At 43.6% G+C, this 26,169-nt stretch overlaps 1 protein-coding gene across 1 annotated transcript in view; it reads left to right on the plus strand.

Moving 5' to 3' along the window:
* MAML2 (mastermind like transcriptional coactivator 2) overlaps nucleotides 1–26,169 on the plus strand; it is a 148,345-nt gene that overhangs the window by 107,011 nt on the left and 15,165 nt on the right. The window contains exon 4 of the mRNA XM_066586622.1: nucleotides 25,678–25,839. Coding sequence (XP_066442719.1) covers nucleotides 25,678–25,839 — 162 coding nt within the window. The remainder of the gene's footprint in view (nucleotides 1–25,677; nucleotides 25,840–26,169) is intronic.

The following is a 26,169-nucleotide window of genomic DNA, read 5'->3' on the forward strand; positions in this document are numbered from 1 at the left end:
TCCTATCTATCGATGAAAGCTCTCACTGACTGGCTGACTGACTCGCCACTAATTCTCTAACTTCCCGGTGTCGTACAAACATGACATTCTTTAGGTCCTGAATAGAAAAAGTAAAGGGGTCACGACTCGATTATGCAATGCTAATTGCAAAAGTAAGAGGACCCCTATGTAATATAACTTCCCAGTGTTGTACAAGTGTAAAATTTGTCACGAGCATTCTTTAGGTTGGTGCCAACAACAGGTAAACGGCTGTATCAAAGTTTCTCGGGTGAAGCCGGGTATATCGGCTAGTTTATTATATATCTACCTAATATCTATCTATCTCTCATATCTATTATCTATGTATCTCATATCTATCTTTCTTTCTATCTATTTTTCTTATATCTATCTATCTCATGTCTATTTATCTATTATCTATCTCATATCCATCTATTTATCTATCTATCTATCTATCTATCTATCTATCTATTTATCTCCTATCTATCTATCTATTTATTTATCTCATATCTATCTATCTATTTATCTCCTATCTATCTATCTATCTATCTATCTATCTATCTATCTATCTCATATCTATCTATCTCATATCTATCTATTTATCTATCAATCTATCTATCTATCTCATATCTATTATCTCTATCTATATATCTATGTCTTTCTCATAACTATTTTTTTCATATCTATCTATCTCATATCTATCCCATATCTATCTATCTATCTATCTATCTATCTATCTATCTATCCATCTATCCATCTATCTATCTATCTATCTATCTATCTATCTCATATCTATCTATCTATCTATCTCCTACCTATCTATCTCTATCTTTCTCATAACTATTTTTCTCATATCTATCTATGTCCTATCTCTAGCTGTCGCTCATACCTTTTATCTATGTATCTCATCTATCTCTCTACCTGTCTTTCTATCTATATATCTATGTCTTTCTCATAACTATTTTTTTCATATCTATCTATCTCATATCTATCCCATATCTATCTATCTATCTATCTCATATCTATCTATCTCATATCTATCTATCTCATATCTATCTATCTCATATCTATCTATCTCATATCTATCTTCCTATCTATCTATCTATCTATCTCCTATCTCCTATCTATCTATCTATCTATCTATCTATCTATCTATCTATCTATCTATCTATATCTATCTTTCTCATAACTATTTTTCTCATATCTATCTATGTCCTATCTCTATCTGTCGCTCATACCTTTTATCTATGTATCTCATCTATCTCTCTACCTGTCTTTCTCATAACTATTTTTTTCATATCTATCTCTCTATCTATCTCCTATCTATCTTTCTCATAACTATTTTTCTCATATCTATCTCCTATCCTATCTATCTATCTATCTATCTATCTCTATCTATCTCTCTCTCTATCTCTCTCTATCTATCTATCTATCTATCTATCTCCTATCCTATCTATCTATCTATCTATCTATCTCTATCTATCTCTCTCTCTATCTCTCTCTCTATCTATCTCTCTCTCTATCTATCTCTCTCTCTATCTCTCTATCTCTCTCCATCTATCGCTCTCACTCCATCTCTCTCCATCTATCTCTCTCCATCTCTCTCTCTCCATCTATCTCTCTCCATCTATCTCTCTCCATCTATCTCTCTCCATCTATATCTATTATAGGTATGTATACCTCTGATAGTACATTTATTTTGCGTGCTGTTGCCATTTTTGGTTTCTGCTTCTACTGTGTGTTGCAGCCATGGTTTAACGTGAACCTATATATTTCTATTGGGATATATTTCCAATGGTTAGTGCTGACCCCTTTTTCCCTTTCTGTACAAATATTGTGAAGTTTTGGCTGCCTTCACTGGGTCGTGCACACCTGTCGCCCATTTACCTCCTGTCCCTCCTATTGGAACATCTATATGGTATCCTACCCTCCCTGGTTTTATTTGCAGGCTTAGTCCCAAGAGAGGAGAATTTATAGAGGTAGGAACTCAGCTTTCCCAGGTTAAGATACACCACCTGGTGTTAATGTTAGGACTAGAGATGAGCGAACGTACTCGGTAAAGCACTACTCGTCCGAGTAATGTGCTTTATCCGAGTATCTCTCCGCTCGTCCTGAAAGATTCAGGGCGCTCCGCTGCTGACAGGTGAGTCGCAGCGGGGAGCGGGGCAGAGCGGACGGGAGAGGAGAGAAAGATCTCCCCTCCATTCCTCCCTGCTCTCCCCTGCAGCTCCCCGCTCCGCAATGCGTCCCGAATCTTTCAGGACGAGCGGAGAGGTACTCGGATAAAGCACATTACTCGGACGAGTAGTGCTTTACCAAGTACGTTCGCTCATCTCTAGTTAGGACCCATCTGAGAGCTTGCTCACCTGGACGTTGGTAGATGGGCCAATGTAATTTGATCAAATTATATACTAAGAACCTTGCATTATTTAATGTGGTTAGATTATAGGTTTGTATACCTCTGATAGTAAATTTATTTTGCGTGCTGTGGCCATTTTTGGTTTCTCTCTCTATCTCTCCATCTCTCTCTCTCCATCTCTCTCTCTCTCTCCATCTCTCTCTCTCTCTATCTCTCTCTATCTCTCTCTATCTCTCTCTATCTATCTCTATCTCTCTATCTATCTCTATCTATCTCTAGCTCTCTCTATCTATCTCTCTCTATCTATCTCTCTCTCTATCTATCTCTCTCTCCATCTATCTCTCTCTATCTATCTCTCTCTATCTATCTCTCTCTCTCTCTCTCCATCTCTCTCTCTCTCCATCTCTCTCTCTCTCCATCTATCTCTCTCTCCATCTATCTCTCTCCATCTATCTCTCTCTCCATCTATCTCTCTCCATCTATCTCTCTATCTCTCTCTATCTATCTATCTCTCTCCATCTCTTTCTCTCTCCATCTCTTTCTCTCTCTCTCTCATATCTCTCTCTCTCATATCTCTCTCTCTCATATCTCTCTCTCTCATATCTCTCTCTCTCATATCTCTCTCTCTCTCATATCTATCTCTCTCATATCTCTCTCTCATATCTCTCTCTCTCATATCTCTCTCTCTCATATCTATCTCTCAATCTATCTTCTATCTATCTATCACCTATCTATCTATCTATCTATCTATCTATCTCTCAATCTATCTCCTATCTATCTCCTATCTATCTATCTATCTATCTATCTATCTATCTATCTATCTATTTCCTATCTATCTATCTCATATTTATTCATCTATCTATCTCATATTTATTTATCTATCTATCTCCTATCTATCTATCTGTAACTGTAGTCACACAGACTATCTTGGCAGAGTCTCACTGAAGGCCCATATGTCCAGGACATACACAGTCCACCATTCTAGGTGTATTATATTGCTGACGGGCCGCATTCCTGATCTCCGTGCTTCCTTACACTGCAGCACTTTACAGTAAAACTCCTTAATTTATAAGCACGTTTATGAGCGTTACTTTTCCACTCGTTTTCATTTAATTGGATCAGCACTTTTATTGAACAAATTCCTCCAGCTAATATCCTCATTAAACCCAGCACTGCGCAGTCAGACTACCATGTACAGGAAATGTCGCTGCTGCTGCAGTTTAACTTTGGAAAGGATTTATTTCTTGTTTGGATTTAAAGTCCTGTGTAGAAATCGCCGGTCACAGTGAGAGGGATAGGGGCATGTATGTATGAGATATAGAATACTAACAGCTCGCTGCATCACCGAGGAGAGATTTATCGAGCTTGGATTTCCCATTTCATAGTACAGATGATCTGCGTTTTACATACCACTCATATTGAATGGCCACTTTATTAGAGACCCCCATCTAGTAGCACGTTGGATCTCCTTTTGCCTTCAGGACTGCAGCAATTAAAGGGGTTGTCTCGCGGCAAACATCAAAATTTTACATTACCCCATTCCCCCTGTCACCCCCCTGGCATAAAATAGCAATTTAAAGCGGTTTTTAAGCCGCTTGCTACTCACCGATCCGACGAAATATGAACTTTAAAAGATCTTCTCCCCAAGATGGCCGCCGGTCCTTTCCCAGGGATGCACTGCTGTCTTCTCCCATGGTGCACCGCGGGTCTTCTCCCATGGTGCACCATGGGCTCTGTGCGTTCCATTGCCGATTCCAGCCTCCTGATTGGCTGGAATCGACACACGTGACGGGGCGGAGCTACGCGATGACACGTAGAAGGGGCGGAGCCAGAACGCCGCTTGTGCCGGACCGAAGAGAAGCCAGAAGACCCTTCTGCGCAAGCACGTCTAAAAACGCCAGAAGACAGCAGAATTAGACGGATCCATGGAGACGGGGACGCTAGCAACGGAGCAGGTAAGTGAATAACTTCTGTATGGCTCATATTTAATGCACGATGTATATTACAAAGTGCATTAATATGGCCATACAGAAGTGTATAGACCCACTTGCTTTCGTGAGACAACCCCTTTAATGGTGCTGTCCATCCACAGATATCAGAGGACCCAGGATGTGCAAAGAAACCATTCCCCACACTGTAACGCCACCAGCCAGACAGGAACGGATCATCAATTCATGCTGCTTGTGCCAAATTCTGACTTCCCATCAGCACAGTGGTACAGAAATCTGGATCCATCTGACCAGGAGATGTTTTACCGCTGCTCAGTGATACAATTTTTGCCCTTTTTTTCCCCTGGAGTCTCACCTTTCGTGTTTCTCATAGACAGTAATGGCGCTGGAACTGGTTGTCTGCTGTTACAGCCCATTGATGATAAGGAATGGCGAGTTCAGCAGTTAGTTGGAGCATCAGCGTTGTATTCGACTGCAATTATCTTGAGCGTGCACCGCCTGTTCATTAGAACGATTCTTGACTCCTCCTCTGACCCCTTTCATCGATGAGTTGGTTACGCCCACAGGATCCCTTTTCCTTGCTTACTTCATATGTCTGCTATTCCCCCTAGAAAAGAATGAATAAATTGACAACTATATCTGTTACCTTTCCTTTTTGATAGTGGGACGTGTCCCAACACACACACTGTCTAGTAAGGGCTGCCTGTGTGTTAGATACCCCCTATTGACAAGGGGAATGGTAACGCCTAGTTGTCAATTTATTTATACTGTTTCAAGAGGACTAACTTCAGGAGGAATGGCACAGTGTGGAGATATAAGAAAAGATGTTTCTCATGGAGAATACACAAGATTACTTAAACATTGTTGTAGGGCAGCTAAGTGATGCTATTTAAAAGCAACTCCAGGCTGATCTGAAAGTTCTGTAGACTGTTCAGATCAGTTATATATACTGCCCCCTTAGGGGGCAGTATATATAACAACTGCCTTACGAGGCTAGAAATGTGCTAAGTGTAGTTGTCACTTCCCTTCCCCCACTTCTTCTGGCATTTCCATGGGTTTAGCTGCATTACCAAATACAACTGCAAATACACATTGTTATGACCAACTCCTACTTTTGACGTTGGCGGCGTGCAGCCAATGAAGGAAGTGACGTGTTGTAGGTGGCTTGGGGGGTATACGAGGCGTGCCATAGGCTGATTGCTCGTTGTTGTGATGGGTAAAGCTGGCGATTTATTAGAGTGGCAAAAAAGGATGATTATTGGCTTTCGGGACAAGGGTGTCGATATTTCTCAAACAGCGCAACTTTGCGTTCTGCTGTTGTGAAGGTGTATCATGAGCGGACAAATGGCACCATTGGCAATAACCAACATGGAGACTGCAGAGCGCCACGAGCCACTGACATGAGAGGTGAATGTTGGCCATGGAGGTGATGGAGGGCCAACCGATACGCTACAGTGGAGCAGCTCTCCATGAAAATGAACCAGAGGGCTACTAGATCTGTGTCTACAACAATAGTTCTATGAACCCCACTCTGTATGGGGCTCCGAATCAGACGGATGGACACTACGCCTATGGTTATAAAGCTGCATTGGAAGAAAAGGCTTCAATTTGCACAGAGGTATTGGAATTGGTCCACCGCTGATTGGCAAAGGGTTGCCTTCTCCGATGAGTCACGTTTTTTGCTTCATGGAATGAATAGATGTTGGCTTATCAGGCGAGAAACGTCAAAGAGCAAACACCCTGCAACTAATGCTGGAAGAACACAAGCTGATGCTGCAGTGTTACGGTCTGGGGAGGTTTTTTGTGGCATTCCCTGAGCTCGTACATCCATGTGGAAGGCAGCCTGAAGCGATCTGGTTATGAATCCATCCTTGCAGACCATGTACACCCATACATGCCATTTATCTTCCCTGGGGCATATGGGAGCTTCTGGTAAGACAATGCGACATGTCACACGGCTAGAAATGTCGGGCAGTGGTTGGAAGACACAACCAAGACTTCCAAGCACTTCTCAGCCCCCTATTTCCCCAGACATGAACCCAATTGAGCATCTGTGGGACACCTTGACTGTTGTGTTTGCTCTTTGGATTCTTCCCACACACCTCCAGCAACTGTGGGATGCGCTGCAGTCAGCATGGCTCCAGATTCCCAACACAACCTACCAGCACCTTATTGCGTCACTACCAGCCCGTCTAGCTCCTGTCCATGCGGCACACAGTGATCACTCTGGATATTAGTGGGTGGTCATAATAATGTGAATCGACTCTGTATATAGACACTGCTGTATCAACTACTATAGCAAGCACCACTACCTCTTTGTTTTACCTACCATGGGTGTTCTAGGGAAGGGACACCCAAACTAAAGGGAAAAAGTTTTGCTGGTCACTACTCTGTGCCAGTCATGTGGCCTAATGGCTTTGCTCTGCCTACAGGTCCGGACTGGCAATTTGCTGAACCGTGCTACCTGATAAATGAGTGGGCTAGCTCATGTTGTGGCCACCCACCACAAGTGTCTTTGCTACTACTGTGGCCACCAACTGGGCCTGAAACACTTACTTGTCACCTGACATTGGCCACAGCATTAAGAGGACACTTTATACCAGCTTGTGGCAGGTGGAGCACTGCCCCTGCTTTTAGCCAGCCATGTTAGCTCCACCTCACGACGACTCCCTCACCGCCACTGCCTAGGCTGGACTGCGTGCATCGTCCTACGCTGAAGCCAAGCAGTTCTTCCTTTACCAAGGTCTGTTTGGACATAGCACAATCAGCAGGCACACTTCAGTCTGCCTGGAGCTGGCTGCAGACCTGCTCTAGCGATGCATTGCCTGCTGCGTGAGTCGGGTGGTCAGTCTCAGTTAGTTCAGTTTTGTAGACCACAGATATCTGAGAATTTACTCTCGGTGCCAATGATCAGCAGAACTTTTTGTATCATCAATCAGAGCCTGGGCAGTGTGGGTATACGGATTGTGCAGGGCCAACTAGTGGGCTGCTGGGCTGATTAGTGGCTAACAGTCCACTGATCAGCACACCAGTGCCAATTAATGGACTTCTAGGCTTATTAGTGGGCAGTTGGGCCAAATAGTGGGCAGCTGGACTGAATAGTGGGCTGCTAACTACTAATCCACTCGACAGCCCACTAATCAATCCACCAATGCCAATTAGTGTGGTTGCTGGGCCAATAAGTGGGCTGCTGGGCTAATTAGTGATCAGCAGTGCAACAGTCAGGAAACCAGCAACTTTGTATGTGTGCTGCTGGGGTTTGTGTGCAGGAATACTTTTAAGGGCTCATTCCCACAAGCGTGACATTCACGCCGAAGTTAGCCGCGGCTAACTGCGTGAAAAATAGCGTGAATGGACGATTTCCAATAATCAAGCCAGGAACTTAATTAGCATTGGAATTGCCCATTCACACTATTAGGACCTGCGTGGTGCTTTAAAAAAGCCCTGCTGCAGGAGGAGAGCGAGGTGAGGGAAAGCCCCGGGGAACCTCCTACTCTGCTGAGCTTCCCTTCATCTGAGCGGGGCTGGAGGGATATCTCCAGCAGCAGCGAGATCAGGGTTCACATGCAGGGGAGAATTAGGAAATCCCCAGCATCTATCGATGCTTCTGCACTTTGCCCACCAATGATAGGTCATGTCCTATCTTTTCATGCAGCTGGGAATTTCAGTCGCGCATCTCCTATTATTCTAAGGTGCGATTTTATTTTTTTATTTTTTTTTATGCGCTTGAAATTCTCCCGTCTGAACGTTTTCATAGCAATGCATGGGTTCTGTTAGCTGCGATTTTCTTTGCGCAGCTAATATGGCGTGCGATTCATCGTCATGTGAGTGAGGCCTATGTCCCAATCCATGCCTGCCTGTCTACTTGTCATGTAACCTCCCATAATGCACTGCTCTCTGATGATGTAACTCCAAAAGTACTGCAGTGAAGCAAAGTATTGGCACACTTACTCCACATTTTATATCAACTTGGATTGTGAAATGGAGTAAAAATTTTGTTCAGAAGTTGCATTTTCCTTTAGCAATAAAATAGTACATTTTATCCAAATTTTGAAATTGTATTGTTCTTTATTTAACACACACAAAACAAACGAAGCAAAGCGTGATAATTGGAGAGAACATCTTTATCTTAAAAATAACATCTTTTGATATAAGCCTTAGCAGAATGACGGCTTAAGAGAAAGTTTCAGGGATGCGGCAACTGTCCTGGCTTTGTTCTACATGACATGAATGCTCCCTGGAGGACTTGGCTAAGAACTATATCCTCTGGTGTAATGATAAAAAGTTTTGTTGCTTAACACTAAGAAATAAAAGTTTGCCACAAAGTTTGCAAATGAAAGAGCATTTTCATCCCTATATACCTCTGTTGGAAAAATCGGGCCCCTAGAAGAAGTTGTCATTTTGGTGGAAAACTCGGCATGCAGTTCCATCTCAGGCAGATCTGCAAATTTTTAGAGTTGTGGTGGGAATAGATGAACGGTCTTTTCACCCGAGACCCTAAAAGTGGTCCCCCCCTTGGCCTATAAGAGGCTCTTGTAGGCTCCTTGTGTGTAGTAGATCTATTTTTCCTCTTGTGTGGAGCTTGTTGACCACTAGATGCCTCTACGACGCAGAAAAAAGATTTTGCCCAGTTAATAGAAATTGAGAGGGGTGCGTATTTTTGGAATGTGAGAAGCTGGATAATTTTATTGACAAATTGCCCCCCCCCCCCCCACCTCGGCCTTTCTAACCAGACTATTAGGAGGTGTACATGTCTATCTAGTTCAGCCTATTAAACCACAATGTTGGTCCAGAGCAAGGCAAAAAAAACTCAGTGAGGTAGAAGCCAATTTTTGCAATTTAAGGGAAGAAATTCCTTCCTGACTCCAATCTGGCAATCGGAATAATCCTTGGATCACCGACCCTTCTGAAGTAACTAGTGACTATAACATAGAATATTCTATCACTCAAGAAAGGCACCCAGGCCCCTCTTGTACTCTTATCGAATTCTCCATCACCACGTCCTCAGGCAGAGAGTTCTATAGTCTCACTGCTCTTACAGTGAAGAACCCCCTTCTATGTTGGTGTAGAAACCTTCTTTCCTCTAGACGTAGAGGGTGCTCCCTTGTTACAGTCACAGTCCTGGGTATAAACAGATCATGAGAGTCTTGGTACACTGTTGATATTGTGTTTCAGGATCAGCCAACAAATGCAAAATACTGTTACAACACCACCGGGCACAAACCTGGTGAAAGACACTCAAGTCACCATGTTTACCCATGACTTCCAAATGTTGCTTTCTGCTGCACAGAGGAGGGTCAGCACATTATTTATGAGCAGATCATGACATGGCCATCATGTGGTACCATGTTATTGGTCACAACATGTCACAAACCAACTGCTTCCCATGGGCACCTTCATACAATTTTGCATCAAAATGTTATGTTTTGTAAAAAAAAAAAAAAAAGGTATAAAAATTCATGCTTGTGCTAAAAAGTTTGACCTAAACAGGGTCTAATTTGCACAAAACCTACCCTGAGGTGGGAGCTTTGTTGATGTTGTATTCCCCTTTAAGGTAAGAAGATAAAAGAGAAGTGAATGCTCACATTGTAGAACATAATAAGTCTCTGCTTGAGCAGCAAAGTGGTGATACAATCTTTAGAATTTGAAAAAGGCTTTAGAATTCAGTAATGGCATATCAGCCCGTACGGAATCAAGTTACAGTCTCTTTTAACACATAGCAGGCTTGGAGTGGATGCAGGGACACAAGCATTGGCACATGCGTTTTACACTCACAGTCTCTTTGTTCGTGAGGCTTCCAACCATTCAGCAGTATAGCAGGTAACTGACCCAAGCACACTTAGTTTCCAGGGTCAGGAGGCTCCAGGGCTTCTCCACAGCTTACTGATTACATGTGCAACTGCTCATCTTCTCAATGCTTTAGTAGAAGAAAAGAGCCTTTCCTCCAAATGTAATAATCAGAGAGCACAAAGCTCTGGTAAAAGGGGTGATAATATGAAGAATAACCCCTAAGGTCACTGGAGAGAAATGATAGTAATAGGGTGTAAACTTAGTTCCTGATGTCCATTTTATTCAGTGTTATAGGCTTCTGATCTCATATCTCACAACAAACCCTGCTGGTTCAGTGTCTTTGTAGAGTACTTTATTCTACACTAATGATGTCATCTGGCAATGCCGAGGCCACATCTGGCTTTCACGTGCCTGTTGAATGGCTTCCAAGGAAAGACAGATTCATATGGTACAGCTGCTTTTCCAAGGATAAAGCTGGACCACCGCACCATTCATGTTCTTCCTTACCGTGGTCATGAAGTGAGGAGAAATGGAGGACTTGAGATCCCTCATTCAAGTGATCGTGAGGGTCCCAGTGGTGGGGCCTCCAGCAAGGATACATTTATCACCTCTGTCTTCTAGACGGATGATAAATATACTTTGTGGGAAATCTAGAAATTCTGAGACTGTTGGCCAACAGTAGATACCCTACTTCCATCTTGTCCACCAGAGCAAAATGTTGACCAGTTCCACCTGGAGTGTAGGCTTGCTCTCACATGGAAAGAATCTATTAAGTATAAGGAATAATTCCAAATAGATGTGAAACTGTTCAGAGATAAAGCTTGGCAAAGGCTTGCTTGTACTTTGAAAGACAGCCAATGACTTAGTGCACAATTCCGAGGACTTTTTTGAGCAGCATTCCAAAACCTTCTCACATTCCGATGGAGTCTTTGATCTCGTCTTCAAATAAGCATAAATTCTAACAGAAGATGCTCTGCTGATTAAAATAAATCTTTGCTACCTTCTTAACGCAGTTGTTATGTCAAGACTTGGACAAGTCATCTGGTAAATGAGCTGAACTGTCTCTTTCATTTACTGAAGTAATTACTGTTTGAGCAACACAAAAGGATACTGCTTAACGGGTCACACTTAATTATTCACCTTTTCCTTAAAATAGCGATCCATAGAGCAAACATTAATGGTCTCTTTTTTGGAAATGACCAAAGTGAAGGACCTGATAGACGTTCACTTTAGACTAGGTGGATGCACCTTAATACTTCCTTGTAGGAAAGATAGGGGATAACTATCTGATAGGTCGGGGTTAGAACTACTGGGACCTTGAGAGATCACAAGAATGGGAGTGCCGAGTGGCCCTGAATGAATGCAGTGATGGTCACACATGCATTCTACCCCTCTATGTCAATGAGATGGGGCTGCCATAGATAGCCAAGTACAAGCTATTTCTGGCAGTCCAATAGTGATAAGTAGAGTGGTAGTGGCCATGCGAGACAACTAGTCCATTCATTTGAGGACATTGGGGCTCCCATTCTTGTGATCCGTAGGGGTTCCAGTGGTTTGGCTGATGCAGCACACCTGTCAAAATCTATCCAGGTGTTCTAAGGCAAGCTTAGGAAGGAGTAGAGAGGACAGAAACCTCCAGTGTATATAGGATATGTTATTTTAAATGGACAGGCCTTATAGGTAGCAGAGAGGATAAATATATGATTGTGGGGGTAGAACAGCTGGGACCCTGACCTATCACAAGAACAAGGCTCCTGAGTGTCCCTGAATGAATGAAGTGGTGATAACGTGTGCAAGCCACCATTCATTTTGAGTCAATGGGATGGGACTGCCAGAGATAGCCAAGTACAGGTTATTTCTGGCAGTCCTATAGTGATGAGTGGAGTGTTAGGGGCCATATGAGACAATTAGTCCATTCATTTAGGTGCATTAGGACCCCATTCTTGTGATCCATGGAGGTTCCATTGGTTTGACTGATGCAGTACATAATAAGTATATGATTGAGATAAAACAGCTGAATATCTTGACCAATCACAAGAATAAGGGTCCTGAGTGCCCCCAAATGAATGGAGTGATGGTCACGCGTGCATGCTACTGCTCCATTCATGTGACTGCAGTCTCACAGAGATAAGTGGAGCAGTAATGCCAAACCAGACCGCCAGTCCATTCATGTCAATAGGTGGGGACTGCTGGAGATAGTCAAGTACAAGCTATTTCCGGCATTCTTATAGAGATGAGAGGTGCAGTTGTATGCACTGAGACCAACAGCCCATTCATTTGAAAGCCCCTGAAACCAAGGCCTGCCTTAGGTTAAATGCCTCCCTGTGCGGAATTTCTTTTGGCTCCCCCACCATATGAGAAGACCAAATGATCATACGATGTAGAGAAAGGCTATAATTCTATTCAGTCTTCTGCAAAACACTTAAGTTTGAATTCCCCGCCTCCAGCAAGTGAGCGCTGTGATTGGATCGAGAGTCAGCCAATCACAGCCGGTGCTCGATCATTCACAGCCACTGAATGGCTGTGATTGGTTCACCGAGCGCTGGCTGTGAGTGGCTGGCATTTGATCCACTCACAATGATCACTTGCTGAAGCAGGGGGAATTCAAATTCCTATTTACCAGAGAGAGAATCCTCCAACAGCAGAGAGGATTACACAGTAGCCTTTCACAGCACCCGGGGGGATCATCGTGGAGAACACAGATGCCGGCTGCGAGGTGAGTATACGCCCACCCTCTTAAAATAAGACACTGTGCCTCTTTTGGGTCAAAATTTAATATAAGACAGTGTCTTATTTTCAGGGAAACCCGGTAGTGTAGTATGTCTCCACTGGAAGACATGGGTTAGCTGGGCTGAGCTACAGGTAATGCTCAGGCCATGCCTACAGCTGCCAATTGGATCCCGCGCACACACGCTTTCACAGATTTCCGCTGCCCACGTCCAAGCAAGCTCCAACCTGAGTACCTTTCCCTAGGACCTGTGTGATCTGCAGAGCATCCCTTGTGGACAGGACATCTGTGCGGCAGGGAGAGGAGACTACAGCCAGGAGAGGGGGGCATGGCATGGACGGTGGGAGCGGTATGCGGGAAGAGGACAGGAGATATGCTGCCCGGAGAGGGGGGTGTGGCATGGACAGTGAGAGCGAGGCCAGCGGAGGACAGGGGAAGCGGAGATGTGTGAGCTGTCAGGCGGATAGCTGGTGCATGTGTGTATGGGGGAACGTGTACGAGATGTGTGGGCGTGGGAATCTGTGAAAGTGTGTTTGCGGGAGCCAATCGGAAGCTGTGGGTGTGACCTAGGCATTACCTGTAGCTCAGCCCGGCCAACCCATGTCTTCCTGTGGAGACATACTATACTAGTACCCAATAGCTTCCTTTATTTCAGTTGAGCTGAGAGAAATAACCGACTACAAGCATTCAGCTCCCTCCGGTAGTCCCACTAAAGATGATGAATAGAGGGCACCGTACATGTGCAACTCTCTGTTCAATCTCCACCTCACTGTTGGTGATTCATATGTACCCCAATATGGAAGCAATAACGACTACAGCTTGTCACACAAAAAACAAGCCTTCATAGATCTCCAACCATAGAAAAAAAAAGAACATTATGGGACTTTCAATGCAAAGAAATAGTTTTTTAAAAAGGGGTTCTATTTTGCAAAAGTGAAAAAAACCTAAAAAATAATTTTGGTATCACCATAATTATCAAAAAATATCATCAAAAAATGTGTCATGTCATGTCATTTAAGCTTAAGTATGTGTCAGAAATCAAACCGCTCCAGTCGGTAGCTCTCACTACTGAGCCATCTAGGCTGTGGACAGTTCCCTTGCATGACTCTCAGCCTCGTTCCACGATGCCAGTTATCTAGTTCCTGCCTCCTGGTCCTGACCCCACCTCTGTTTCGGATTGGGCTCATTATAAAAGTCTGACCCTGCCATTGCACTAGCACCTAATTATTCTGCTCCACAGCATTGTTTGATCAAGCTCCACTTCTGCCTGCTCCTCTGCTATTGCTACAAGATCTCCTGATACTGACTTCTGGCTTCCCTTCTGACTACGTTACCCACTTCATCCATCTGTATTGTAAACCGAGACCTCCCATTGCCGACCCCTGGCTTTTCTTCTGACTACGCTACCCGCTTCATCCATCTGTACTGCAAACTGAGACTTCCCGTTGCTGACTTCTGACTTCCTTTCTGACTACGTTACCCACCTATCTATCTGTACTGCAAACCGAGAGCTTTCATTGCTGACTCCTGGCTCTTTCCTGACACTCTCCAGACCTGCGGCTGCTGAGGCTCCAACCCAGTGCTACAGTATGATTAACACTGTAAAAAAAGAAAAAAACAATGGCAAAATTGATGTGTTTTCTCTCCCTGCCCTCCATAAAAATGAGTAAGTTTTACAATACATTTTATGTATTCCAGAAATTGTACCAGTAAAAATTACAGTTTGCCGTGCAAAAAACCAGCCGTTCCAGCTGAGCTTTGAGTAAAACTTCTAAGTATGTTTTTTGGTGATCGGTTGCTTTTAAAGGGGTTGTACCAAAAACTAAAGTTATCCCCTGGGCACAGGATGAGGGATAGCTTTATGATTTGTGGGGGTGTGGCTGCTGGGAACACCACCGATCCTGTAAACGGGGACCCCAGCGGTTCCCGCATGAATGGAGCCGAGGACGTAAATGCTTGCCAGCACACCAATTTCAATGACCGCGCCAGAGATTGCCAAGCACTCGTACTCGGCAGTTTCTAGTGCTGTCGCTGACATGTAGCGTAGTCGTTGATATGAATCAAGCGCATGGACGTTCTCTGCTCAGTTCATGTGGGGACCACCGGAACCTCTTGGGATCATTGGGGTCCCAGTGATCAAATCCCCACTGCGAAGTTGCCACTCACACACAACGCGACTTTTTTCAGCCTGCTCGGTGCTTGCACTCTTCCATCAAGGTCAATGGGCAAGCACCCTCACATAGCTGGTTGAAAAGTGTCCTACTGTATGTGAATGGCAACTTCACGGAGGTACGGCACAGGATCGGGGCACCCGATTATTAGGAAAGACCGCTCTGTGGACTCCCTATTCCCTGACTTTTTGAGCCCCAAAGTTTATGGATCATGAAAGGTTCCCTCACTGTATCACAGTATTTACAAACATTTGAAACAAAAACGGGGGTTGCATAAGCACCGCCCATTCGAGGCAGTAAATTAGCATAAACCCCACCTCCTTTTTGATCTGGTTCACAGAACAGCCCAGCATTTACTAGGAAGTGCTGGCAACTAGGATAAGTGCGCATTTAATAAACACTTCTGCAGGCCTCTCCTTAGTAGGTGCTGCCATGTGCAGCCGGTCATCCAGATTCCAAACTTCGTGTAGCGCGCACATATTATATACCGTCTATACGTTTCCTTTTTGGCAATCTCATACTTTTGCACATTACCATTTTAATAAATCTCCCTTTAATAATCGATGTTTTCCCCTGAACAATAGAAAGCTGTATATCTTCTTGACCTTCCATTTCGTGATTTTTGGCGCCCGTACAGATAAGCTTACTTATAATAATTTCCAAACATCTTTGCCATAACCACAGCTTGACGGCATTAAGCATGAAACTCATCTAATCCTATGAATGTATGTGCCATACACAGCGCTGCCAAGGATAGCACAGCCTCGCTCTACGGCTAAGCTCGCTTTCCCAAGGAACAGGGATGGAATTCCAGACCCCACATTTCTTGATACCTGACAAGTTTATACTAAAGCGTTTTATGATTGTGTTTTTGCAGGAAAACTGTTAATTTTTTTTTTTCCCAGAATTTTAACAGCGAGCGAAAACAGCGACCGTAGCTGCAGAAACAGAATGGATTTTACTAGAAATAGTCATATGTTTCACAGTCACGGTCTAGCCAAGGACATCCCTTGAAGCTCCTGGGCCCCAATGCTAATTCTGTAACAGGGCCCCCCGTACCTACAGATGTAGCAAAGTTTAACTTGACACTCAATGTATTAAATATACTGCGAAACAGAACTTTTTCTTCCCCTTTCAATAGCTTTTCAATGCTTTTTGATGTGTTAAAGGGGGTTTCTGGGACTTTTATTATTGATGACCTATACTCAGGATAGGTCATCAATAGCTGATCAACTGGGGTCTATTGCTTGGGATTCCAGCTGATCAGCTGTTTTTCGAGGCTACTGTTATTGCTCACTGCGCTGCAAGCAGATAGCACTGTCCGTTTTGCAGTGGACCTCTTTGGTACTACAGGCACAGATCTCAATGAATTCAGAGGGAGTTGTGTTTGCAATTGCAATGTTGATTGTGCTATCTGCTTCCATTGCTGTCTGCACTGACAGCGGGCCCGGGAATGAGCGATCATCGAAGATCCCAAGTGACGGATCAACTATTGATGACCTATCCTGCATATAGGTCATCAACAGTAAGTGTCCCAGAGAACCCCTTAATGCCACAGGATGTAGGTTTATGTCCTGGCAGAGTGGTAGTAAATGCAATAGGATGTAAACATACATCCTGTGGATGGCACAGACTGACAAGCCCATGCCATTCTGCAGCAGGAGGAGCTGTCAGCTAGTCTCCCGCTGCGACAGCGGGGATCAGTGAGAACACCGATCCCCGCCGTTAATCCCTTGTATGCTATGATCAATGTAGATCGCAGAATGTAAAGGGATCACAGGAGGGGCGTGCTCCCTCTATGATGTCATCGTCCCTTTGCTATGTAATGGGTTGCAATGATAACCGAATGCCAGACACTGGTGTCTGGGCCTGCCATGGCCTGTGATCGCTATTCTGAGTGATAATGTATTGCAGTACAAAAGTACATAGTGATCAGAGCTTTTCTGCTTTATGTCCCTTATAGGAACATTATAAAGATTAGCGTAAAAAAAGAACGTACTAAAAAAAATTGCGCACTTTCCCCACTTTGTATAGCCCTTCCCCCACATATTTGGTATAATCATATCCATTAAGACCTGTGCAATAAATTGAACTCTGCAAAAGCTATTTTACAAAAAAATAAAACTACAGGTCGTCACACAAAAAAACAAGCCCTCACAGAGCCACATCCACGGAAAAATAAAAGTATTATAGAACTTTGAAAGCAGCCACGCAAAAAAAAGTTTTTTCTATTATGCAAATGTGGAAAACCTTTAAAAAAAATTAAAATTTTGGTATCTTCGTAGTTGAACCAACCCGCAGAAAAAATGTATCGTATCATTTAGGGCGGCTTTAGACGACCGTATATCGGCCAGGTTTTCACGCCCGGCCGATATATGGTGTCCCTCTCTGCAGGGGGAGGAGGCTGGAAGAGCCAGGAGCAGTGCACTGAGCTCCCGCCCCCTCTACGCCCCTCGCAACTATTTACAATGGGAGGGGGGCGGGACGGGGGCGGGAGCTCAGTGCACCCGGCCGATATACGGGCGTCTGAATAAGCCCTTATGCTGCAAAAAAAAAAGACATAATTGTTGTTTTTTCTCCCTGCCCTACAAAAAAATTAATAAAAATTTTCTGGTACATTATATGCACTAAAAGATGGTACCAATAAAAACGGCAGTTTGTCAAGCAAAGACAAGCCCTTATGGGGCCATGTTGACAGAAAAATAAAACCGTTATGGTTTTTGAAAACTGGAGATGAAAATCCTTATGGCCAAAATAGGGTTAAAGGGCCACTCCGACAAAAACACATTTTTCCATCCCCGCCCCCTCATCTAATTGCCTGTCATATTCTGGAGGTCTTCTCTGTCTATTTTATCTATTTCCATGCAGTGCAGCCTCCTGTCTGCTGCTTATCGGGCACCATCTTGAGGTTGACGTTTTGTACTTCCACTTTCAAACCAATGCCATGATGTATCAGCCTAGCTGCTGGGCGGACAGTTTAATTATTATTCCTTCCATAGTCACCCAAGTTACCCTACAGACCATAAATATACAGTCAGGAGGATGAGCTGTGATTTCCTTTATTATACCTGTGTGACAGGAGCTGTGTGATCACCATCAGTAACTATCATAGGAGTGTCTGTATCCTCTTCTTGGCAGATTCTGTGGATTCATGCAACAGCATCACACAAACTGAGAATTTGGCTAGAATGAAACCATAACCCCAAGTAGATCTGAGCTGGTCAAAAGTGAGATCACATGACCATCTGAGGAAAAAAGAGGCTGGGGGCATGGTCCCCAAATAAGATGACGGCACTGCAGACTTGTAATTGTAAGAAATGTAAGTGCGGTTCAATAAGTTTTGTGTGCGCACACTAGGGACAGTGACAATGGTGGACAACTGAGGGAGTATTCCCCCAGGAGCTGTGATACGGGGAATGCAAAAACTGGGATGACGCAGTGGGAAGCTTTGTGTTTAGGAAGCTAATAGGAGTTATATGATGTTTACCCAGTGGGAAGTTATAGGATGTTCACCTGACATAATATGTTCATTGATATGATGTAAAGTGTAGAACGGTGTGACGGGGGACTTTAGAGATATTCACGTGACATTACATTTACTCAAGATGATATTCGGACTTACGGTGTTTGTGATCCCGCAGTCACACGGAGCTCCTAAATTTAGTGCCGTGCTCTGGCATCTACGGTGCATTAGGCCGCGGGCTTGACATACCGTGAACCTTCAGTAATACGGAGTACAATGATGACAGTGGTTATTGATGATGGATGTAAGTACAAGTATGAAGGGTCTTGTCCCACCGAAGTAATCCACTTATGTGTAACGGACATGGTGGCAAGAGACACCGAGGGAAGGGAAATGAAGGAGATGTACCCCGACACCTACAGTGCAATGAACCCGCATGCGTGGGGGGGGGATAGAGAAGATCGTATGGATATCTGTAAAGTAAAGTTTGGTTACATTTACATATCGTTAAACATATTCATGACCTCCCATGGAGTGACCTATAATTTCACTTTGTTTAGCAAAATTCGACTTTTACAAAATGTGCCGCCTCCGCCTGTCACCCCTGCACCATATAGAACACCACCACCTGCTTCAATCCAACCAGTCCTGCCTCTCTGTGCACCTACTTGTAGACCTCTAGATGCTTACAGGAAAGACTAGAGACAATGGTGGAAGTTAATGGGATTTGGAGAGTGACCATTTTTAGCAAGAACAGAATGGGCTTGTTACTCCTCCTACCTGTTTCATTTTACTTGTGCTGCTTTCTTCCTCCCTTATTTGCCAATTTGGAGGAAAAGAAGGAGGTGGCAACCTTATTTTGGGCCTCCTTCCTACAATTGGCCCCATAACAGTCACGTTCTGCTAAAATCATTTGCATATTGCAGAATCTGAATAAATGGCTTACGACATACAAGGTATCTGTCTACGTCTGCCTCTACTCTATGGGTCATTCTAGGTTTTCGCCTTAAATAGATGGCATTCGTGGTAGGTAGTGTTGTTTTTACCCCAGGCGTAGATTGCAGCACCTGATGACGTCGGGACGGGGAGTGATTTGCCTCCCAGCATAGTTCTCAAGCACGAAGGATAAAGGATTCAGCATGCAGACTGACATAATTTGTTACATGTGAAGAAAAGTCTAACTATGTGTCAGACCTGAATAAAAGCCAAGTGACTGCACAAATAAATATCCCAGAATGTTTGAACACCAAAGTGGAGGCTTTAATAATGTTTCGCCAAAACAGGGGAATCTTTATGTAAAAACCTGCAAATTAGTATAGAAGATATAAAATAGGCTTGTACACAGAAGGTACTTTTGGATGGTTAAAGAAACGCTCCAGCCGACATGCAATATTTTTCCCACCATCTCCTAACCTAGTTCTATATCCCAGCCCCTCGGGATAGGCACAAATGCACCACAGCCCTGCATACAACTGTCATACTGCTTCTGCCCACATTGGTCTGGAATCTGTCTCTGCCTCTGTGAAGCAGCTTCTGCTGCTGCCACACACACCACTCAAATCTATGGGCCAAGATGGCTGTTGTGGCATCACTTGGGGGGCAGGGATTAGTCCTCATAAGTCACCGCCCACTGTTCAAGCTTTTCTAGATCTTTTAAGAGCTCTCTCTCTAGCTTTGTGTCGTCGGCAGATTTGATCAGCTCCCCTCAAATGTTGAACAACACTGGGCCCAGGACAGAGCCTTGTGGTACCCCACTTGCCACATTCTTCCAATTGGATGTGCAGCTATTTATGACTACTCTTCGTGTATGACCGCTCTTTAAGTAACAGTTGCCTTGGCAATCCCATATTTGGTCATTTTCTCAATAAGTACGGTATAAGATACTTTGTCAAATGCTTTACTAAAGTCAAGATACACTATATCTACTACATTTTCTTGATCAACCCAGTCGGTGATTCTGTCATAGAAGGAAATTAGATTTGTCTGGCATGACAAAGCCACAATGACAAATCTCATTCCGGCAGTGGAGAGGGACCTGAAATTCTGGCACTATTAGGACGGATTATTAAGCAGCTTGAGCACAGTATTTCCCCATGGCTGTGGGATGCATCCATAGTAGATCGCAACTCTGCAACTCATGGTGAACGAGCAGGAAGCTGCCACAGCACCACCACTGGTGGCAGGGGAAGTCTAACAGAGGTGAGGCATAGCTTTTCAGCCCTTCGCAGCCTGCAGCAAAACCACAGGGTAGGACTGACAGTAACAGGTACCACTTATCTATGATGGTCCAAGAGTATATGTCAGCTTCCTTGTGGATGTACTCAGACTTGGCGTTGGCCCCTTTGACTTCTGAGTGTCTAAGCTGGAGAAGTGGCCAGAGTTTGCACAACATACTTTAAAGGTGCTTGCCTGACCCACGGCCAGTGAACTATTAGGGTGCTCAGCACATCTAGGGGTGTGATAACTGACAGACTCCTCCGCCTGTCTACAGACAATGTGGCTTTCCTGACATTTATAAAAATAAAGCAGGTGTGGATTTCTCTTGACTTCTGTACCCCTGTGGCAGATTCCACTGATTAGTTAGCATGCTGGCAATTTTTACTCATATATGACTAAGCAGAGATTTATACCAGAGACCACACTGTGTCCCAAGGAGCTGCTGCTGGAACTGCTGCTGTTCTCCTTCTCCTACATCCACCATGTTTCCTCCTCCTAAATAAAAATATGTAAATACGGAGCTACTGCTCTCATGTCTCCACGAGGAGCACACTCTGCCCTCAAGATACTGTTGCTGCTGCTGGTCTCCTTTTACTGCTTCCGCCATATTTCCTCTTCCTTCTCCCAAATAGAAAATGTTGTAAAGCACAAGAAACAGTTGTAGTGCTAGAGCTTTATCTTGGAGAAGGCCCGTGCTTGGCTGTTCTGTTCAACGCGAAGAATTTGTGCTTTGCAAACTGTATGACATTGCTTTTTTAAAAAGCAGCGCACCTGCTGTTTTATGTAGTGAAATTTTTGGTAGCACTACAGCTGTTCCTTGAAGCAGGTCCGTGCTTGGGTGTTCACCTGGCAGAATTTGTCCTTGTGAAAAGCAACACACCTGCTGTCTTCCTCAGCACAAATTTTGTTCTAAAAGACCCTTTGTGGGCCTCCTTTTGTTTTCAGTGACACCTCTGTGCTACGATTGACCACTGTACACTATCTGACCAATTTTTGGGAGGAGCACAGTATTCCCCAGATGTGTGACTGTATTCCCATGCAATTTGTGGGACTTTGGCTGCATTGGGGATCTTCTGCAAATTTGTGAACTTGATTTCTACTCCCATTGACTTTTATGGTAGTCAGAATCGACTGTCCCGATTGACAATAATTTTCATGAAATCGTCCTAATACCAACACAAACCGATTATTCCACTAATCTCTCATCCCTACTTTTCGTCAGACAGCTGACATTAGCAGTGGTGGCCGTGGAGAAAGTTTGATGGCCATCAGTGCCTCTAATGCTGTGCAGATATTGGATGTTGACTGTATAGTGTACAATGAGCAAAGTAAAAAGTTTCTCCTAAAGTAAAGGAAATATGAAAAAAAGTTTCTCCCAGAGTAGAGGAAGCATGCAATGTATGTCACTATTTAATATTTATAAGGGGGTTATCCATCAATATTAGATGTGTTGGGACTAACTCTGTACCCTGCCGAGCAGCAGTTTGAAGGGGTCACGACACTCCTGCGAGCACCACAGCCTTTTCATTGTTTACACTGGCTTGCACACACTGCACTTTTCGTAGCAGCTGCACTCAGTATTGCAGCTTTGTCCCATTCAAGTAGGGTTAGAGCCTGCCTATCTAGTCTCCTGCAGTGCCATAGGGGTGGATTTACACGTGGCATAAAAATGTTATGTCTTACATACGGATCTGTGTACAGAAATGCTGTGGATTCTGCTTTTTGCAATGCAAAGGGTGCAATCTGCACCAATTCCGTGACAAATCCACATCAAAATCTGCATGTAATCCACGCCTGTATGATACAGATTTGATTGCACCAGGTTTTTATATTATGTGTGAGCCCACCCTAAGGTTGGTCTCACAAGTGGTGGAATTTCTGCGGTGGTAAAATGCACTACTGGAATTTTCACCATGTATTTCTATGGGATTACATGAAAAACGCATACATACAATTACCTTCCACAATGTTTTCTACATTTATGACATGTTGCAGATTTTGAATGCGGAATTTCATAATTGACCAATGCAATATGAAATTCTGCATAAAATCTGCAACAAATTCTGCATTAAATTTTCGTGTGGATTGGCTTTTGTTGTTGATGTTAAATCGTTGATGTTAAATCACCCTAAATCATTCACTTAGCAAAACATTACTTCTAGTGATATGGTAATCCATTATCGGATATTGAAATTAGAGAGCTGAGGGAGAGTCTGTTACTCTAGAAGCGAAAGGGTACCCCTACTCATTAAACATGAGGCACCTGTGAGGTTTTGCTAATGGGTTGAAGTGCCACTTCTAGTTACCTTGTGAGCTCCTGGGACTGGAGCACCTAGAATGCTCTAAGTACTGTTAGGTATGGACTGTGATTGTATTGAGATGAACTGTCTTATGGTTAGGCATTAGGTAAAGTCCCCTGGTGCAAGCACAGAGTTATGACTGACACCTTGGGTAATGTCACATTGTGGGGTGGTTTGCCTTTGCCTACCCCAGTCATCTCTTTACCTGTCCCAGCTGCGGACTCATTTTACCGACTTTGCAAGGATGGAAGACTGAGTCAACCTTGAGCCAGCTACCTGAACCACACAGGGATTGAACCTGCATCCTTCAGGTCGTGCAACCTTCAGGTCATGAGCGAGAGCTTAGGACCGCATTTCTGGTGCCTTAACACTCTGTGCCACACGAGGCTCATTTGGGCCTATTAGTGAGAAACAAAGATTATGTATAGTCTACGTATGTATAGTTAGTGGCCAGACGCACAGGATTTATTTATGTATCAGTTTAATGTTCAATGTGAAGTGCTGTAAACCGTTACTGTGGTGGAAATAAAACTATCGGGAGTTCAGGTTGTAAAGTGTGTTGCTGAGTGTTGAGTGAATAAGATGGCGGTCCCGAGTTGTGACTAATGCACTATTATCACACAGCAACCAGAAAAGAGAAATGCACAAAACTGGATGTATCCACCTACAGTATCAGGGCCGCAATATTTCAGATTTTATCTTTTTACAAAGTTGTAATTAAAAATAGATTTCCCTAATTCTACACTTTGAAAAAGACGCATTCGCACTTCTTTATCCATGCAGGCATTTACGTAAATTGTTCCTCAGTCTACAGGGGGTTAAATAATAAATGACTTGAAGCTGTGAATGTGAAAACAGGAAAATTCCATGATATGTCAGGACTTCTGTAGCTCACTGTGTATATGAACTCACCATTTGGGGAAATATAACACATAGCCTCATTTTCCACAGCGGCCACCTAATTGGTAGACCCTACAGAGGTCGTGAATCAGTCAGAGCTCCTGCAAAGTTCACGTAATGAGACGTCCAAGAATATTCGCTCTTCATGTCCGCACCTATGATATTCTATCCGCAGCTCACAAATTAATTGCTAATTAGTCATTTGATTTAATGCGTAGCTATTCTTAGTAGTTCTTTAATATAAATTAGTAGGACACGTCGGCATACAGAACTTTGTAGTGGGGGAAGATATATCTTTACCTACCGGCGGCCTGTAGTGCTTGAAGTCTATTTGTAAAGCCCCTTTTATATGGGACGATTATTATGCAAATTGCTCGTTAGAATGAGCAGTTTGTACAATAACTGTGCCATGTGCACGCATGCCGTGAATGGCTGATCAGTGATACAATTATGGTTGGTCTGCTGCTGCATCGCTCAGTCTAAACAGGCAGTAGTTCATCTATGAACGACGATCTGTTTACTGTGAATGGAGGCGGGCGGACCCGAACGATCCCGATCCGCTTCGCCTCTATTCGCGGAGCCATTATCTGTGTGAAAGGGACTTAAGAAGTGTTTTTGAACCTTTTTTGACCCCCAAAACCAAAATTGCATCAATAATAGGACAGAAAATATTAGAAGGAGAGGGAGGAGGGGGATGGAGCTGCAGCTTCTTTCCTTCTCTCAGTGCAACAGTTTAGCTCGAGGTACGTTTTTCGGCATATGTTGGGTATTGGCCGGAGGGGAAAAAAAGCACTCTATCTTGGCCATGTTATCTAAATGCAGGCCATATAAGGGTCATTTGACACTATGTGATTTGTTCAGGATGACTAGCGTCCAATTTTGTGACCTTTGCACGCGCCGATTCAGGATATTTGCGGGACAAAAGATCATTATTATGATGGATAGCCCCCCTTACTGTTTCATTGCTGTCGGCAGCACATCCCACATTTACATGGGGAGATGTGCTGCTAACAATAATGATTTTTGCTGCCATATGAAGGATGGGATTATCCGATGAGGGAGTGTTTTGATTTTTCGTCAGGTCAGCAACTTCATATGGCCGCACGATTAAGGAAACAAATGTTCCTATGAATATCCTTGCTTTATTATCTGGCCATGTAAAAGGCCGTTTACACCTTTGGGGCCCATTTAAGTTTGACTTAAATGCATATATTTTGGGCTTTCAAGCATTCTTGTGATAGAGGTTATTTAAAAATGTACAGTTTGTCTTCTGCAGCTTCTACATATCACTGTGTGTTGAAACTGCAGACTAAGCCTTAATAGGCGCTCCATCAGTTAGACTGGACTGATGATTTAGGTTCCCTCTGCTCTCCTCAACCTTCTTATCAGCTAATTTATGACCACAGCAAACTTTCTCTGTTGTTGTCTTAAATTAGCAGACATGAATGTGCAGAAGAGGACAGATGAAGACATCCAAGCTGTCAGTCCAGCCTCACTGATGGATCTCCTATAGAGACTCAGTCTGCAGTGTCTATATACAGTGACATGTAGAAGCTGCAGAAGACAAGCAGTGCCAAATGTTTAATTAAATCCTATTGTAAAAATGATTGTCAGACCAAAATACATGAATTTAAGTAAAACAAATTGTGCCCCCGAGAAGGTGTCCCTTGCCTTTAAGCAAACCGAGTCTTTGCCCGGAGGCAGCCATACATTTATGACTAGCTATTCTTTGGGAATGGGGGCTCCATAACCTTTATTTAGCAAGGGCTCATTGTTAAAGTGTTGATTTCTACTGTTTTTCAGGACCAGCAGTGTAACGCTACCAGTCTTGGCACCAACTCAAGCGCGGCTTCGTGTTCAAGTCCAAATGGTTACAACACCCAGCAAGCGTTATTAAACCAGCAAATGATGGAGAAGACGAGCATTATGCAAAGACAGATGCAGCAACAGATGTTACCTGGAACGGTAATAGGCCCATCAGTGTTCTATCCTGAAATGCAAAACATATCATTACAGTTAGTTATGTCTCTGGCTGACCACCAATATGGCAGCCATTACGCTTCCTATAGGGGGTGTCGCACAGCTTTTTGAGTGTCACACAGTGGTAGATTTCCAATGCCGCCATTTTTGTTGTGATAAAACTTTGTCAGAAACAGATATAAATGGGCGAACAAAACTTTGACAATTTAAGGATAACTCAAGAAAAGTGAAAGTCTACAGGATGCATTTAGAAATTATTTTTGGATTAAAGGGGTCATATCAATAAGACAACCCCATTCCATATCCCCTATTATG

This window comes from Eleutherodactylus coqui, chromosome 1 (genome assembly GCF_035609145.1).
Source record: "Eleutherodactylus coqui strain aEleCoq1 chromosome 1, aEleCoq1.hap1, whole genome shotgun sequence".
Classification (NCBI taxonomy): Eukaryota; Metazoa; Chordata; class Amphibia; order Anura; family Eleutherodactylidae; genus Eleutherodactylus; species Eleutherodactylus coqui.